Source organism: Megascapheus bottae, chromosome 24 (genome assembly GCF_031878675.1).
Source record: "Megascapheus bottae isolate mThoBot1 chromosome 24, mThoBot2.hap1, whole genome shotgun sequence".
NCBI classification, from domain to species: Eukaryota; Metazoa; Chordata; class Mammalia; order Rodentia; family Geomyidae; genus Megascapheus; species Megascapheus bottae.
This window is the reverse complement of record NC_143532.1, coordinates 11917477-11935062: the sequence shown is the minus strand read 5'-3', so window position 1 is coordinate 11935062 and position 17586 is coordinate 11917477. Positions and strand designations below refer to the sequence as shown.

Sequence of the window (17586 nt, the reverse complement as noted above, 5' to 3'; positions counted from 1 at the left end):
GTATACAGGGAGCCAGGTACAGGGTACTGGTGGCTGGTGGCTCATGCCTGTAATCCTACTTAGGAGGCTGAGAGCTAAGGATCACAATTCAAAGCTAGCCTGGATAGGAAAATTCAGTTAACCACCAAAAAGCCAGAAGTGGAGATATGGCTCAAACAGTAGAGTGATAGCCTTGGGGAAGAAAACTCAGTGACAGCAGTTGGCTCTGAATTCATTCAAGCTCCCGGACCAGAACACACACACACACACACACACACACACACACACGCCAGGAGGAGAAGGCACCTTACTCATATGCTTCCTTACAGGAACTCCCAACAGACAGTCCAACATAGTGACTAACTTTATAATGGGGTCAGCTGCTTACCAAGATTTTGGAAGGAAGGAAGGAGCAGGAGATCTTTAGACCAGGCAAGCATGAACAGAGTGTAGATGGCATCGAGGTAAGGAGGATCAAGCCCTTTATTCCCTACAGGGTAGTGGTATATGTCTATAATCCCAGAACTGGAGAGACCAGGCAAGTGTCATGGCATAGTGAGACCCTGATTCAGGGAAAATAAATGTAAAACCCTTCATTCCCCCAAACACACTGGTTTCACTGTCCAAGAGGGATACACAGTGCTGATATAGTCCTGCTGTCCAGTCTTTGCCCACTTGGTCTCCTTCCTGGCACCAAGTCTCACCCCCCCACCCCCCCCCACACCCCCTCTACCCCGTTTGACTGAGGTGGGGGAAACCGAGGGTAAACACTGGTTCTGATGTCCGTCCTACTCTGCATGGGGAATTAATGAAAGGACCCGAGTGCGGGGCTCAAGCCCCGCGTCCAACTCTACTCCCAAATGAGTTGATGTGGTTGGGTTACGCATTGCTCCCTGTCCCTAACTCGAAGGGACAGACCCCGGTACTTAAACGGAGCAGGCTGACTGGGCCTCGGGCCCTGGTGTCCTTGGGGAGAGCTGGGAAGAACCAGGGAATTGCACAAAAATCCCGATCTGGTGCTCGACACCTAAAGCCCAAGAATTTCCCTGACTTTATGGCCCCTGGTGCTTCGGATGTGCTGGACCCCATCTCCCTCGCTTGGCCAGGTCTGTTTCCCATCCTCAGGTGTGAGGTGTCAGGAATCAGGGGTGTATGTTGTGCAGCGTGGACTTTGGGTACTTAAAGTACTGGCCTCCGTTGGGGTGAGTACACCGTGGCGGGGCGAGGGGTGAGGGCTGGGGCCGGGGGCCGGGGTGGTGGCCGAGTGAGCTGCGAGCCCGGGCCAAAGCTCCCGGGACCCATCGATGTGCTCGGCGCGCAACACTTCCCAGGCAGCGGGCCCTGGGGGTGGGCGAGGGCGGGGCGACGAGCTTGGGTGGGAGGGACGCGCCGGACGGAGAGTCCTTATTGGCAGGTTGTTTGCAAGAGCTGGGTTCTAATTGGCTGAGAGGCGGTGGGCGGCGGGGTTAAGCACGTAGCTGCCGGCCTGGCCTAGGTACAAGCCCTGAGCTTTAAACGCGCGCGTCGGTGTTGCAGCCGTGCGCAGCGCCATGGACCACCGCTTCCGCCCCTGCCGCGCCGCCCGGCTCCCGAATGGCTTTCTGTTCCTCCTGCTGCTGCTAATGCTGCTCGCGGACCCGGCGCTCCCAGCCCAGAGACGTCCCCCGGTGGTGCTTGGTGAGGCGTGCATTTCATGGTGGGTGGGTCGGGTCGGAAGGGGGACCCGCAAGGACCGTTTTCGTGGTCTGCATCTTGTTTTAAGCACCAGCCGAGAGACGTCTTGGTCCCCTTGGTTACCTTGCTTTGCTCACCTGGGTCCGTTGGCTCTCCTCCCGCCTTGCTGGGCCACGGGTGTGGTCAGCGTCCTACCACCTGTGCCCCCACCCTCTGAAAAAAGGGGAGTAAAGAAGAGGGTTGCTGGCCGAACCTCCACCTGTCCGTCCTTGCTTTACCACATCCTTGTGTTCTTCGGAAGCTGGGAAGCCTGAGATGGTACAGTCCCACTTCTGAGGGCTGGTGACCTCAGAATTGACTCCCAGCTGTCACCCGCAACGCCTAGTTCAAGAAGCATTACCGGAAAGCTAGTTTCTGGGGAAGCGATTGTCACCAAGCTTATTTTCCCTTACCCTCGCCTGACCACAGAGGCCTACAGTGAACAGGACTTGCTGAAGGCAGGGGAGATGACTGCACCTTCGGCTGTGAATAGGTGTCTGGGAACATGCTTATACTTTTCACTTCTGCCACACCTTGTTGGGATCAACTTATGTTGGAGCAAGGTGACCTCTCCCTCTTTCTTCCAGACTGGGCAGCCACATGTTTTCTTTTGGGGGTTGGAGCAGCAGTGACTTGTGTCTAGGGAGCTTTTATTTAGATGCCTCCGTTTAGCCAGTAGCTCCCATTTAGTTCTGCTGTGGGTGGCCAGAGAGCAGAGGTGGCCAGAGGTGCTCCTGAGAGCAAGAGGCTTAGTAAGTCACAGGTTCCACAGGAAATTTCGTGGAGCATGACCTCCCATTCTCTTTTTATTGGGACAGTTTTAATGAGGATGAGAGGTGAAGTGACCCCAGGAGGTCACAGTAAGAGTTCCAGGACAGAAAATTATTTAGGGGGATTCTGGGCTCAGGTTTACCTTGGCCCTGCTTTCCAAAAATTAATAGATGTGGACTAACAGTAATCTCAGAAGTGAGGTGTGTCTGAGTTGAGCCAGACTGGAATGTGTATGTCAGGGAAGTCTTCTGAAATATTCTGGAGCTGAGGTCAGGAGAGATTTCCAAGTAAAGGGAACTACTCAAAGAAGTCTGGAATGGAGTGGGGAATGGATGGTACAGGGCTCATGTGTACTTTACCTTGGGGGTCATAGGAAGCCATGTGTGGGTCTAAAGAGTTTTTAGGGTGAGGGTTTTGGTATTGGGAAGTTTTCAGCCTGTGCCACATTTTTGCTTCGAGTGTTGCTGACTGCTCTTGTCACTTCATTTAGTTCTCAGTTATCCAAGTTGACAGTAGAGTGATCTGAACAGCTGGAATTTTTTATTTTTATTTGTAGGTCATGGGGCTTGAGCTCTTCAGCTCAAGGCTATTATCTTACTCCTTGAGCCACGGTGCCACTTCCCATTTTCTAGTGGTTAAGTGGAGATAAGAGTCTCAGTGTCTTTAGTGCTCAGGCTGGCTGCCTCCTGAGTAGCCAGGATTATAGGTATGAGCCACTACCTCCTGGCAGAACAGCTAGAATTTTATTCTTGTCAAGGAGTGAGGCTGATAATGTTAACTCAGAGATCCCCTTGTGGCAGTGGGTGAGATGATCTTGGATACAGAGTAGAAATCTGATTTTGAGGTTTGAACTCCTCTAGGTGTGAGTCCTGAAATGATGGAAAAGGCATCAGAGTGAGCTAGATGACCTTGGGACTTACATAAGATAATCCTACCTCTCCCAGCCTCAGTTTCTCCCATGTTATTTAAGGTGAAAGGTAACCAATGTATGGCTCTTGTGCCTACTTTCAGGCACAGAGGTCTTCAGGAAGTGGCCACTGCTATTTTTAGATACCACACAACCCCACCAGGGCAAGGGGTGTCCAGGCAAGCAGATCTGGTAGCTTCCTCTTTCTGCCATTTCCCCTTTGGTGGAGACTTCTGACCATCCACTTGTCCATCCACATACAGATCATTACAAGGTTGTGGGAATCCCTCCATCAGCACATAAACCATCATGGCAGGAGGTGAAGGCTGGTGTCATACCTGCTTCCCTTGACACTCTGATGGTGCACCAGGAGGGCAGGTTCTGTCTTGGCTTGGGTTCACAGGATTCACAGTCAACATCCAGTGGAATGACCAGGACCTCTGAACCCTGTCTGTTCAGTTAGTGATCATGGATCCTAAATAGGGCTGATGTGTTTTTGTTTTTTTTTCCAGTTGTGGGGCTTGAACTCAGGGCCTGAGCACTGTCTTTGGGCTTTCTCGAGGCTAGAGCTCTACCACTTGAGCCACACAGCACCACTTCTGGCCTTTTCTATGTATGTGATACTGAGGCATAGAACCTGGGTCTTTGTGCATGCTAGGCAAGCACTCTACCACTAGGCTAAACTCCTGGCCCCTAGGGCTGTGTTTTTGAAGTGTCCAGAGGATGGCATGAAAGGACATGTGTGTCTTAAAGATCAATGGGAGGAAGTCGTAGACTAGAAGACTTTGAATGCTGGATGGAAGAGCAATGGGATGGCTTGAGTATCACAAGGACCCATAGCTCTATGTCTATATACTGAGCAGGTTGGCTGAGATGAAATCGAGTCTTCTTTGTGGCCTGATCATATGCAACCCTTCTGGACTGTGTCTGGAATGGTGTGCTATTTCAAGATAGCATCTGTAATGGTAGAAACCTCTAGATCATCTACACCCTGGAATTCTGGGGTCCTTGGCAGGCTTTATCTAAGCTGAAACACTTAGATGATAGTCCTCTTTCTCTCTGAACATGGTTTTGTGTGTGTATGATTGCATGTGTACCAATCCTGGGACTTGAACTTGGGGCCTGAAAGCTGTCCCTGAGTTCATTTGCTCAAGGCTAGCACTCTACTACTCTGAGCCACAGCTCCACTTCCAGTTTTTGAGTAGTTAATTGGAGAGAGGAATTTCAAGGACTTTTCTGCCCTGGCTGGCTTTGAACTGCAATCTTCAGATCTCAGCCTCCAGCATAGTTAGGATTATAGGAGTGAGCCACCTATCTTAGGTCTCTTTTGACAGATAAGGAAACTGTAGGCTTGCTAGGGGAAGTAATTTTACTCTGATCTCCCTTCCCTTGTGTGAATAGCCCAGAAGGAAAGTCCAATGAAGATCTAGAGGATTTGTTTATTTATTTAGGATTTATTTATTTTGTGTCAATCCTGGGGCTTGAATTCAGTGCCTGAGCATTGTCCTTGAGCTTATTTTGCTCAATGCTCTCAGCCTTCTGAGTAGCTAGGATTACAGATGTGAGTCACTGGTGCCCCACTAGAGGATTTTTATTTATTTATTTTTTGCCAGTCCTGGACTTGAGCTTAGGGCTTGAACATTGTCCTTGGACTTTCTCAAGGCTAGAGCTCTACAACTTGAGCCTCAGCACCACTTCTGCCTTTTTTCTATGTATGTGGTACTAACAAATCGAACCCGGGTCTTCGTGCATGCTAGGCAAGCACTCTACCACTAGGCCAAACTCCCGGCCCAGAATTTTCTTTCTTTTTTTTTTGAGTTGAGCTCTCCCACCAAAAAATTTCAGGTCTTTACCAAGCTCCCCAGAATCTAAGTCCCTGAGCTTCTTTCATTAATATGTGTCCTGTGGCAGTTCTGCTTAAAGGTGGTAGAGCTTTGACCTCTGATTTTCTTGCCTCTGGCCCTGTGCTTTAACTTTCATGGAATGAAACTGCAGAGGTCTGCCATCTTTTTTCTTCCTTCCTTTCTTTTTTTGTTTGTTTGTTTGCCAGTCCCAGGGCTTGAACTCAGGGCCTGAGCACTGTCCTTGGGCTTTCTCAAGGCTAGAGCTCTATCACTTGAGCCACAGCACCATTTCTGGCTTTTTCTATGTGTGTAGTACCAGAGGAATAGTACCTGGGTCTTTGTGCATGCTCAGCAAGCACTCTACCACTAGGCCAAACACCCTGTTATCTTTTATCTATAGCTGTAAGAGGGTCTTCTTCAGACTTTAGCGTTCTTGGGGGCCTCCAGTCTGCTAAGCTCAGGGCTTACACATGTTCTTTGTCCCCCTGTAGTGCCTGGTGATTTGGGCAATCAGCTGGAAGCAAAGCTGGACAAGCCAAAGGTTGTGCACTACCTTTGTTCCAAGAAGACGGACAGCTACTTTACACTCTGGCTGAACCTTGAACTGCTGTTGCCTGTCATCATTGACTGCTGGATTGACAATATCAGGTGAGGCCTGGGGCATACAGATGGGGTAGCAGTAGGGCCCAGTGAGGCCTCCAAATTCCATTTCCTTCTTAACCAGCCTCAAGAAATGTGGAGGTCAGTGACCTCTCTCTGTCCCTAGGCTCTGGTCTAGACTGATCTAATCTGATCTGCTATCTCTGCACTCTTTTAGGCAGAACTTTCTCTTCCTCCTGCTGGGGCTTCTTGACTCTGGTTCACTCAGCCCTCAGCCCTTATAGAAGTTATTGGTGTTTTGTTTTGTTTTGTTTGAACTCAAGTACTGGGCACTGTCATTGAATTCTTTTGTTCACAGTTAGTGCTTATCATTTGAGTCTCAACTCTACTGGCGTTTTGGATGGATTTCACTGACCTGGCCGGCTTTGAAATGGGACCCTCAGGGGCCGGGAGTTTGGCCTAGTGGTTAAAGTAGCTTGCCTAGCATGCACGAAGACCTGGGTTCGATTCCTTGGTACCACATACATAGAAAAAAGCCAGAAGTGGTGCTGAGGCTCAAGTGGTAGAGCTCTAACCTTGAGAAAGTCCAAGGACAGTGCTCAGGCCCTGAGCTGAAGCCCAGAACTGGCACCAAAAAAAAAAAAAAAAAAAAAAAAAAATGGGACCCTCAGATCTCAGCAGCACTTGGCCTGTTTTCTGTTTGATTTTTTTTTTTTTTTTGCTAGTCCTGGGCCTTGAACTCAGGGATGGACACTGTCCTTGAGCTTTCTCAAGACTAGCGTTCTACCACTTGAACACTTCCAGCTTTTGCTGTGAATGTGGTACCAAGGAATCAAGCTCAGGGCTTCATGTATACTAGGCAAGCACACTAATGGTAGGCCACATTCCAGGCCTTTTTTTTTTTTTTTTTTTTTTTTGGCCAGTCGTGGGCTTGAGCTCAGGGCCTGAGCACTGTCCTTGGACTTTCTCAAGGCTAGAGTTATACCACTTGAGCCTCAGCACCACTTCTGGCTTTTTGAGACAGGATCTTAATATGTATTTTGTGCTGACTTGCTTCAAACCTGCCGAGTGTGTCAGATTTTTCTCACAGTCTTCCTGCTTTACCCTGCTGAGCGCTGGGATTACACGTGTGTAACACCACACCTCCATTTACACACAGTTTCCACATACATACATGTATGACTCTGCTCCTTTCCTTGCCTACGCCTCAGTCATACCTGCCTTTCCAGGATGCTTTTCCTGGAGCACATTGTTGGACAGGCTGTTCTTTCCACATGAAATCTACTTCCATACCCCATGTCTGGCAAATTCCTACCCATTTACCATTTCAAACCTGGCCTTAGATTCTTGTTGAAGTCTGATGTTGCCTCCCCTGAGCTACATGCATGTTCTTTGTTAGCCTTTCCCAACTATCAAATAGCTAATAAGGATGATTTCCCAAATTAAATATAAGTACTTAACTAGGAGTACTGTCACATTTTACATGCAATGATTTTTTGTTGTTGTTGGTTGTGGAGGTTGAACTCCTTGCCTGGGCACTGTCCCTGACCTCTTTTGCTCAAGGATAGCTTTCTACCACTTTGAGCCTGGTTTTCTGGTAGCTACTTGGAGATGAGTCTCATTGACTTTCCTGCCCCGGCTGGCTTTGAGATGTGGTTCTCAGGTCTCAGCCTTCAGAGAAGCTAGGGTTACAGGCATGAGCCACTGGTGCCCAGCTTTTAATGACAATTTTTTTTTTTTTTTACTGGACTCAGGACCTGGGCACTGTCCTTCAGCTTTCTCAAGGCTAACACTCTTACCACTTGAGCCTCAGTGCTGCTTCTGTTTTTTTCTGTTTATGTGGTACTGAGGTATCAAACCCAGGGATTCATGCATTACTAGGCCAGCACTCTACCACTAAGCCATATTCCCAGCCCTTTAATAACAGTTTTTAAAATTAATTACTATCTTTGGAAGAAGTTGTATGAAGATGGTTTATTCATGTATCTTTTTTTTTTTTTTTGTCTGTTGTGGGACTTGAACCATCTGGGCCTGGGTGCTTGAACACTCTAGCTCAAGGCTATACTCTACCCCATTGAACCACAGCTCCACTTTCAGTTTTCTGGTGGTTAATTGGAGAAGAGTCTCACAGACTTTTGTGTTCCAGCTGCCTTTAAACTATGATCCTCAGATTTCAACCTCTTGAATAACTAAGATTACAGGTGTGAGCCACCCAGTACCTAGCCTATTTTTTTTCTTTTTTTTTTTTGGTCAGTCACAGGGCTTGAACTCTGGGCCTGGGCGCTCTCCTTGAGCTCTTCAGCTCAAGGCTACCATCCCACCCCTTGAGCCATTCCCATTTTCTAGTGGTTAATTGGAGATAAGAGACTCACATTCTTTAGTGCCCCTGTTGGCTTTGAACCTCCATCCTCAGCCTCCTGGGTAGCTAGGATTACAGGCGTGAGCCTGTAGTCTCTTGATTTCATCAGGAAGCCACAATTTGTGTTAGGATGCCCTGGTGATCTTTACATAATTCATTGAGTTGTACATTTCTCAGAATGTGTTTTGCCCTCAAGTGACACATGAATTCTTTCATTTGGTCATAAGACCTTCCTCTTGGAATAGATGCTGTTTTTAAACCTGCTTCACAAAGGTCGTCGTCGTCGTCTTCTTCTTCTTCTTCTTCTTCTTCTTCTTCTTCTTCTTCTTCTTCTTCTTCTTCTTCCTCTTCCTCTTCCTCTTCCTCTTCCTCTTCCTCTTCCTCTTCTTCTTCTTCTTCTTCTTCTTCTTCTTCTTCTCCTCCTCCTCCTCCTCCTCCTCCTCCTCCTCCTCCTCCTCCTCCTCCTCCTCCTTCTCCTCTTTTTAGTGGATCATGGAGCTTGAACTTGGCTGGGGCGATGTCCCTGAGCTCTTCGGCTCAAGGCTACCACCCTACCCTTGAGCCAAGCCCTACTTCCTACAAAGGTCTTGCGATACAGCTCATAGGTAGGACATTTGTATAACATCCTTAAGGCCCAAAGTATGATCCTAAGTACTGCAACAGAATGAACTTACTTTATGGATAAGGAAATCTGGAAGCTCAAAGAAGTTATAAAATTGCCTGTGCCCACTCAGCTAGTAACAGAATCAGAATTCATACCCAGAATTATGTGACTATGAGCTGAAGTTTCTTCCCACACTAAGTTCTCTGACGAGCAAAGCTGTATCTAGGTTTTATCTTTAGTAACTGCAGTCAGAACCCTGTGTATGGTTGAGCTGATTGGAACTTTACAAATGATTTTCTTGCCAGAGACCTGTTTTCTGGTTCTTCAGACACCTTGACCATTCTTTTTTTTTGGGTCCGTTGTGGGGCTTGAGCTCTGGCTTGGGTGCTGTCCTTAATCTCTTTAGCTCAAGGATAGTGCTCTATCACTTTGAGCCACAGTGCCACTTCTGGTTTTCTGGTGGTTAACTGGAAATAAGAATCTCATGGACTTTTTTGCCCAGACTGGCTCTGAACCACAATCCTCAGATCTCAGCCTCCTGAGTAGCTAGGATTACAGGTGTGAGCCACAGTGAGCCCAGCTAAGCTGACCATTCTTGTTTTTATTGTCTGCTTTGTTGAATTTCTCTTCTTTAGTAGATAACTAGGGTTTATTTCTGGGCTGTTGGTCTGAATTTCTATTTTTATGGTAAGAGACATGGCTCTAGATATTGGCATTTGGAGGTCTAGTCAGATTCTAAAAGACATCTGCCTGCCTTTGCTGTTCCTCTGGTCTATTTAGATTTCTTTTTTGCCAGTTGTGGGATTTGAATTCAGGGCCTGAGCACTGCCCTTGGGCTTTCTCAAGGCTAGCATTCTACCACTTAAGCCACAGTGCCACTTGTAGCTTTTTCTATGTATGTGGTACCGAGGGATCGAATCTGGGTCTTTGTGCATGCTAGACAAGCACTCTACCACTAGGCCAAACTCCCGGCTTCTGGTCTGTTTAGATTTCTTTTAGCATAGAGCTAATATTGTTTTCTAGAACAACTTTCTACGCTGTGCTGGCCAGGGTGGCCATCTTGCTATTGGAGGAGTGGCCCCAGGACTTATTATTTGAGACTTGCTATCTTTCTGTGATTGATTATTTGAGCAGTTTTGAGAGAGTCTCATGGGGACTTTTCTGCCCCTAATCCTCAGATCTCAGCTTCCTGAGTAGCTAAGACTACTGAGCTTTTTTATTTTTTTTTTTTTTGCCAGTCGTGGGGCTTGAACTCAGGGCCTGAGCACTGTCTTTGGGCTTTCTCAAGGCTAGAGCTCTGCCACTTGAGCCACCGCACCACTTGCAGTTTTTTTTCTATGTATGAGGAATTGAACTTCATGCATTGGAATTGGTCTTCATGCATGCTAGGCAAGCACTCTACCACTAGGCCAGACTCCCGGCCTCTACAGATTGATTTTTAAGGAAAGGCAGGACTCAGGGTCTCTAGGAGCTTCAGGATTTTGGGGGGGGGTCTATTTCTCTCTCTCTCCCTCTCCCCCCCATCAGATGAGGCCAGAAGTGGTGCTGTGGTTCAAGTGGCAGAGTGCTAGTCTTGAGCAAAAAAGTGTCCAAGGACAGTGCCCAGGGCCTGAGTTCAAGCCCTAGAACTGGCAAAAAGGGGGGAAAAAAAAAGCTGCTCAATGTATAGCAACAGTTGTTACACAGTAACAGAAAAATTTTACCCACCCCACTGGGCATGGTGGCTCACACCTGTAATCTGTAATCCTAGCTACTCAGGAGGCTGAGATCTGAAGATCCCAGTTCAACTTTTGCCCGGGCACTAAGGACTGTGGGACTCTTATCTCCAATTAACCACTAGAAAACCTGAGGTGGTGCTATGGCTCAAGGGGTAGGGTGGTATCCTTGAGCTAAAGAGCTCTGGGACAGTGCCCAGTCCCAGAGTTTAAGCCCTATGACTGGCAAAAAAAATTTTTTTTTTTTTACCAAGGGCTATTGAAGATCCCAAGTAGCTCGCAGTTCATGTCATATGTCACTGCTTTTAGGAATTTGCTGGGTAAATGGTTGTTATAGTTGGCTGGCTGTTGATGGGATACCAAGCAGGCTGTGTATCATGGTTCATTTCCTTTAGGGATAGTAGGGCTGCAGGAAGGCTAGGCTACTCTGAATCCAATGCCCAGAGTAGGTAGTATCTAGATGCATCCATTCGAGTTTTTGTTTTTTTGTTTTTTTGCCAGTCCTGGGCTTGGGCTCAGGGCCTGAGCACTGTCCTTGGATAAAAGAGTCTCATGAACTTTCGTGCCTGGTCTGGCTTTGGCCTACTTTTGAACCGCAATCCTCAGATCTCTGCCTCTTGGGTACTTAAGATTACTGGCGTGAGCCACCCGCACCTGACTTGAAGGCACTGTCCCTGTGCTCTTGAGCTCAAGGCTACTGCCCTACCCTTTGAGCCACAGCACCAATTCCACAATCTCAGATCACAGCCTCCTGACTAGCTAGGATTACAGGTGTGAGCCACGGCGCCAGTCAAGGCCTCTTTTTAATCAGCCCAAGACCCTCCTACTGGGGCAGATGACACTTGGAGAAGGGAATTTTGCAAGCTTCAGTGGGTTTCTTATTTAGATAGTTACTCCCGTCTATGCTTTACAAATCTTTTTTTTTTTTTTTTTTTTTTTTGCCAGTCCTGGGCTTGAGCTCAGGGCCTGAGCACTGTCCTTGGACTTTCTCAAGGCTAGAGCTCTACCACTTGAGCCTCAGCACCACTTCCGGCTTTTTTCTATGTATGTGGTGCCGAGGAATAGAACCCGGGTCATCATGCATGCTAGGCAAGCACTTTAACCACTAGGCCAAACTCCTGGCCCCTTACAAATCTTTTTTACACGTTTTTTCTTTTGGGGTACTGGGGATTTGAGCTCAGGGCTTTATGCTTACTAGACAATGTCTTTACCATTTGAGCAACACCTTCAGTGCTTATTGTTTCCTTTTCTACTCCTTATACTGTGGATGAGAGGATGCGTTTATGGGCCAGGTCACAGGACAGTGTTGGGATGTACCAGCCTCAGTGTCAACTCTGGCTCCCCACCTCCATCCCCTCCTGACAGGCTGCTTTATAACCGAACATCTCGGGCCACTCAGTTCCCTGATGGTGTGGATGTGCGTGTCCCTGGCTTTGGAAGGACCTTCTCATTGGAGTTCCTGGACCCCAGCAAAAGCAGTGTGGGTATGTATATGACTCTTGGTTAGGACCTCTAGGGGATAGAGCTGAGGGAACTGCTGAATTCCTTGAGGCATGCTGTCTCTGAGCAGCACAGTCACAGATCCCTATCCCCTTCCAGAGGTGAATGTCTCACCTGGCAGGTGTAGTGGTGGGGGGGCAGTGGCTGGTATTGGCTCTACTTTGGCTAATCCTATGCCTTTGTGTTTCTAGGATCCTATTTTCACACCATGGTGAACAGCCTTATAGACTGGGGTTACACAGAGGGTGAAGATGTCCGAGGGGCCCCCTATGACTGGCGCCGAGCCCCAAGTAAGAAGTCACCCTCATTCCCTCCCTGAGGTTGTGGGAGGGTGGACAAAGTGGGCTTAGCCACCACAGGTCTTGGTTTCTGTTCTAGCCCTGGGCTCCGGGGATCTAGCCCCAGTGGTCACAGACACCAGCTCTGGTTAGTGTGGTCCTGTCCTACCTATCGGATGCTTCATCTCAGAGCCTCTGGGCCTCTTTGGGGGAGACTAAAAGAAGCCTCTTGGGCATCTCTTTGTGGAAGCTGAGGTGGGTGGTAGGGACCAGATGTCTCCCACTTAAATTTTAGTACTCTCCCTAACTTGTAGTCTTGGGTCTTACATGGAGATTGATCCCTGCCCGGCTCTGGCCTGCAGATGAAAACGGGCCCTACTTCCTGGCCCTCCGGGAGATGATCGAGGAGATGTACCAGCTGTATGGGGGCCCCGTGGTGTTGGTTGCCCACAGCATGGGCAACATGTACACGCTCTACTTTCTGCAGCGGCAACCCCAGGCCTGGAAGGACAAGTACATCCGTGCCTTTGTGTCACTGGGTGCACCCTGGGGGGGTGTGGCCAAGACCCTGCGTGTCCTGGCCTCAGGTAAGACCTATGTGGCTGACTGAGTGGACTCTTGTTCCTAGCAATCAATCAATCTCCCTCTCCTCTCCATCTCTCTCTATCACTGGATTAGTACTTCATGTTTCTTTCCCTGAGTACCCTTCTTTTTCCAGAATAACATTGTTTTTCAAATATTTGTTTTCTTAAAAGATATAAACACCACTCCTATTTCACCTGTCTAGTTGACACTGCTTGGCAATCTGTGTAAGCTTCTTAGACCTCGTCATGGAGTGGCATGACAAAGTACTTTGCTTGTATGCATATACGCATATGCCAGTCCTGGGGCTTCAACTCTGGGTCTGGGCACTGTCCTGGGCACTGGGAAACAGGTACAGGTCTGGCTGGGCTTGTTTGCTTAGCAGTTGGGAACATTACCTCCTTGGTCCCACTCCAATTCAATTGCCTTTTCATGACTGTCAGAACCTGCCATCTGCAGCCATGGCATGGGACTTCCTGCTAAAGAGGAAGCTTTCTCTCTTGTGCTACTTTGAGGGCTTTGAGACAGGGTCATGCCAGAAATGCATGAACTTTCAGCAATCACAAGCACTGCCTGATCTGCTCAGTTAGCTGGTTATTGTTGATTGGGTCAGATCCATACTATCTCCCAATAGTGACCCTGAATTGACTGGACAGTGAGTACCTGGCTCAGACATTTACTTACTGTGAGGATTCACCATAGCCAATATACCCTACTCATCCTGGAATTCAAAAAGATGGGACAGGGAGCCATGATAGAGTGAAGCTGGTGCCTCAAGCCTGTAATCCTAGCTACTCAGGAGGCTGAGATTTGAGGGTCACTGTTCAGAGTCAGCCCAGGCAGGAAACTCCATGAAATTTTTATCCCTAATAAACTATTCAAAAAGGCTGCAAGAGGCTGTGGCTCAAGTGGTAGGTGCTCTCCTTGAGCAAAAAGAAGCTCAGAGCAGGGACAGTGACTAGCCTCAGAGTTCAAGCCCCAGGACAGCAAAAAAAAAAAAAAAAAAAAAAAAAAAGAGTTGCAGAGATAGGAGTTACAATGATGGTTGACAGGGTAGAGATTCTGGAGTGTTGGCTGGGCCATTGACTGATAAACCTGCCACTTTGTCAGCTTGCCTTGCTGGGCACAGCCTGACTGGAGCCCTCTCCCTGCAGGAGACAACAACCGAATCCCTGTCATTGGGCCCCTGAAGATTCGGGAGCAGCAGCGATCTGCTGTCTCCACCAGCTGGCTGTTACCCTACAACTACACCTGGTCACCTGAGAAGGTGTTTGTGCGTACACCCACAACTAGCTATACACTGAGGGACTACTACCGGTTCTTCCAGGACATCAGCTTTGAAGATGGCTGGCTCATGAGGCAGGACACAGAAGGGCTGGTTGATCCTATGGTGCCCCCTGGTGTGCAGCTGCACTGCCTCTATGGGACTGGTGTCCCCACACCAGAGTCTTTCTACTATGAGAACTTTCCAGACCGGGATCCAAAAATCTGCTTTGGTGATGGAGATGGGACTGTGAACTTGGAGAGTTCCCTACAATGTCGATCTTGGCAGAATCGCCAGGAGCAGCAGGTGTCATTGCAGGAGCTGCCTGGCAGCGAGCACATTGAGATGTTAGCTAATACCACCACCCTGGCCTATCTGAAACGTGTGCTCCTTGGGCCCTGATTCCTATGCCAGGCTCAGTTGCTGGATGGCTCAGCCATAGGTCTTCTCTTAGCTTACAAACTTAGCAGTTTGTGACGGGCCATTCAAAGTCCTGGGTCTTTGACTGTGAGATATGCTTTGTCTGGGAGAAGTGCTGTTTATCTTTCTGTGGCAGTGGGGACGGAAGAAAAGAATGTGGACTCAAGGGATCCTTGATAGAAAAAAAATGCTGCCAATGGTGAAATTGCTGTCGCCTCACACTGGCTCTGCAGGGTGGATTGGTTGGCACCTGACCCCATTTCTCATCTTGGAGACCATGCAGTCCTGCCAGCCCGTGGCCTACCTGTATTTGTCCACTGGACTCTGGCCTTCCTGCAAGGGTTATTTTTGAGTTGTAGTCCTTGCTTGTAAAGGTTTCAGATGATTCTTCCCACATTCTAGCTTCTGTTCTACCCCTGGTTGTGGGTAGCAGTAGCTGCTGGCTTCCCCATGGCCTCTGTCTGCTGGACAGCCCAGTATGCCCCTGCAGGCAGGGGCAGTTTGGAGGTTTTCTCCTTGGTTCCCAGGTCTTGGGACATTCACTCCACTCCTACCTCTCACCTCTAGAAACAGCCTGCTTGTGAAATGGGCACAGTTCTGGGGGCTGTCTCTCAGGAGTCCTGATCTCCTTGGTTGTGTGCTATGGATTACAGTATTCAAGTTGCCTCCTATGGCTCTGGCTTTATGGTTCAAGGACAGCAGGACCCAGTGCTTTAGTTTTCTAGGTGCCTGTGAAGAAAGAGAACTCAAAAAGCAACCATGGCTGCTCAGCTATCCTGAGTTGTCTGCTTGCAAACCTTACCACTCTGCTGAACTCTGGAGTCTTTCTAGTACCCAGCTGGCTGGCACAGGACTAAGAGATGATGGGACTCCTGCCAAGCATCTGTTTCCACTGAGTGATATTTGATCTGCAAGGATTGGCCCAGACACAATGGGCCCCTACAAAGGCCAGGATCCCAGAGGCTAGGGGTGCTGCGTGGTTTCCCAGTGAGAATGGGACAGGGAAGCTGGGCCAGGGCCTGGAGTGTAACCTAGTGGTCAAGTGCTTGCGTAGCATGCACGAAGCCCTGGATTTGATTCCTTGGTATCATTTACACAGAAAAAGTTGGAAGTGGTGCTGTGGCTTAAGTGGAAAGAGTGCTAGCTTTGAGAAAACTCAAGGACAGTGCCTAGGCCCTGAATTCAAGCCCTAGCACTAGCCACAAAAAAAGAAGGAAGAAGAAGAAGCAGAAGTAGCAGCAGCAACACCTGGGCCTGCCTTAATGGCAGTGGGCGCCAGGTGTGTGCCTGCAAACTTGGTAAATTTTGTAACTGATCATTCAAGGTCTGGGTCTTGGGTTGTGAAGTATCTGGAACAGTTTCTTATCCTTCCTTTATGGCAGCGAAAAGAAAAAATAATGGATTAAAAAAAAAGGACCCTTGATGGAATGAATGGTGCTGATGGAGTTGCTGTGACCTCAAACTGGTGTCCAACCTTTTGGTTGGGGTTCCAAAGACACCTTCAGGCTGGACTCTGCCACTTTCTCACATTTTTGTGGCACTGATCTCCCCTGTTGTGCACATGCTCAACATCTGTCTCCCTTTGTTCCCGAGTGGTGGGTCCCACAGAGGACTCTGAATAAGCTGTACCTCGATTCTGGCAATAAAAGTATTCTGAATGCTGTAAGGTATCCTGGCCTTCTCTTCACATTAGAGGAGGAGGGAGAGGGTGGAGGTATAAGTGTACTGGGGAGGAAATCAGGGTGGGAGCTTAATTGGGGCCAGACTGGGTCTCGGCACTAGAGCTCCTTCCCTGTCTATCTCCTTGGGCTTCATTTTCTTGATCCACTTTTTCGTTGGGTTAAGAACTGAAATCTGAAACATCTCCTGAGGCTCCATGCTGTTTCCCTGGTCCTTCTTGGTCAGCAGCCTCAGACGCTTCAGCAGTGGAGGTGAAGACAGTTCTGCCAGCACCCCTGGTTAGGCTTCCTAGCACCTGCTCTTTCCTAGCTTACAGGTCTTCGATCCTCTAAGCCTAGAGTTTCTTTTTCTTTTTTTTTTTGCCAGTCCTGGGCTTGAGCTCAGGGCCTGAGCACTGTCCTTGGACTTTCTCAAGGCTAGAGCTCTACCACTTGAGCCTTAGCACCACTTCTGGCTTTTTTCTATATATGTGGTACCAAGGAATCGAACCCGGGTCTTCGTGCATGCTAGGCAAGCACTTTAACCACTAGGCCAAACTCCCAGCCCCTAAGCCTAGAGTTTCTTTGTGTGTTCTAGTACTGGGGATTAAACTCAGAGTCTGAATTTTCTTCCTGAATTTTTTCCTTTCAAAGCTTGCATTCCACCATTTGAAGTAGTTCCACTTCCAACTTTGTTGGTTGTGGGGCTTGAACTTAGGGCCTGGGCATTGTCCCTGAGATGTTAAAGGCTTGCTAGTGCTTTACCACTTTGTATCATAGCTCCACTTCTGGCTTTCTCGTGGCCAATTGGAGATAAGAGTCTTGCAGACTTAGCTGTGTGCAGTGGATCACACCTGTAATCCTAGCTATTCAGGAGGCTTAGATCTGAGGATTATGGTTCAGTGCCAGCCTGGACACTGAAGTCTGAGACTCTTATTTCCAATTAACCAGTAGAAAACCAGAAGTGGTGCTGTGGCTCAAGGGGTAGGGCAGTAGCCTTGAGCTGAAGAGCTCAGGGACAATGCCCAGGCCCAGAGTTCAAGTCCCATTACCAACAACAACAACAAAAAGAGTCTCATAGACTTTCCTGCCTGGACTGGCTTTGAACTTTGATCCTCAGATCTCAGTCTCGTGAGTAGCTAAGATTACAGATGTAAGCTACTGGTACCTGGTCAACTTTTTCCCCCCATCCAATTCTTTTTTTTTTTTTGCCAGTCCTGGGATTGAGCTCAGGGCATGAGCCCTGTCCTCGGATTTTTCTCAAGGCTAGAACTCTACCACTTGAGCCTCAGCACCACTTCTGGCTTTTTCTAAGTATGTGGTACCAAGGAATTGAACCCGGGTCTTCGTGCATGCTAGGCAAGCACTCTACCACTAGGCCAAACTCATGGC

The 17586-nt window shown here is 48.4% G+C and overlaps 1 protein-coding gene across 2 annotated transcripts; it reads left to right on the top strand.

Moving 5' to 3' along the window:
* Positions 1-1482: 1482 nt before the first annotated feature.
* Pla2g15 (phospholipase A2 group XV) lies at positions 1483-16202 on the top strand. 2 transcript variants are annotated; one of them, XM_090357392.1, is made up of 6 exons: positions 1483-1656; positions 5706-5862; positions 11858-11976; positions 12184-12282; positions 12633-12857; positions 14007-16202. In XM_090357392.1, exons 1-6 carry the CDS (start codon positions 1530-1532, stop codon positions 14516-14518), a joined length of 1239 nt encoding a protein of 412 aa, XP_090213518.1. In that variant the 5' UTR covers positions 1483-1529; the 3' UTR covers positions 14519-16202. The 2 variants fall into 2 exon arrangements, with proteins under 2 accessions (XP_090213518.1, XP_090213519.1); XM_090357393.1 differs by having other exon boundaries at positions 12758-12857; positions 14007-14207.
* Positions 16203-17586: the final 1384 nt, after the last annotated feature.

Bases quoted from the DNA above. Each gene is read 5' to 3' on its own strand.
- Pla2g15 (XM_090357392.1), top strand. From the start codon at position 1,530: ATGGACCACCGCTTCCGCCCCTGCCGCGCCGCCCGGCTCCCGAATGGC. The intron at 11,977-12,183 runs GTATGTATATGA...TTGTGTTTCTAG, and splicing joins CCCCAGCAAAAGCAGTGTGG to GATCCTATTTTCACACCATG. The intron at 12,858-14,006 runs GTAAGACCTATG...CTCTCCCTGCAG, and splicing joins CCTGCGTGTCCTGGCCTCAG to GAGACAACAACCGAATCCCT.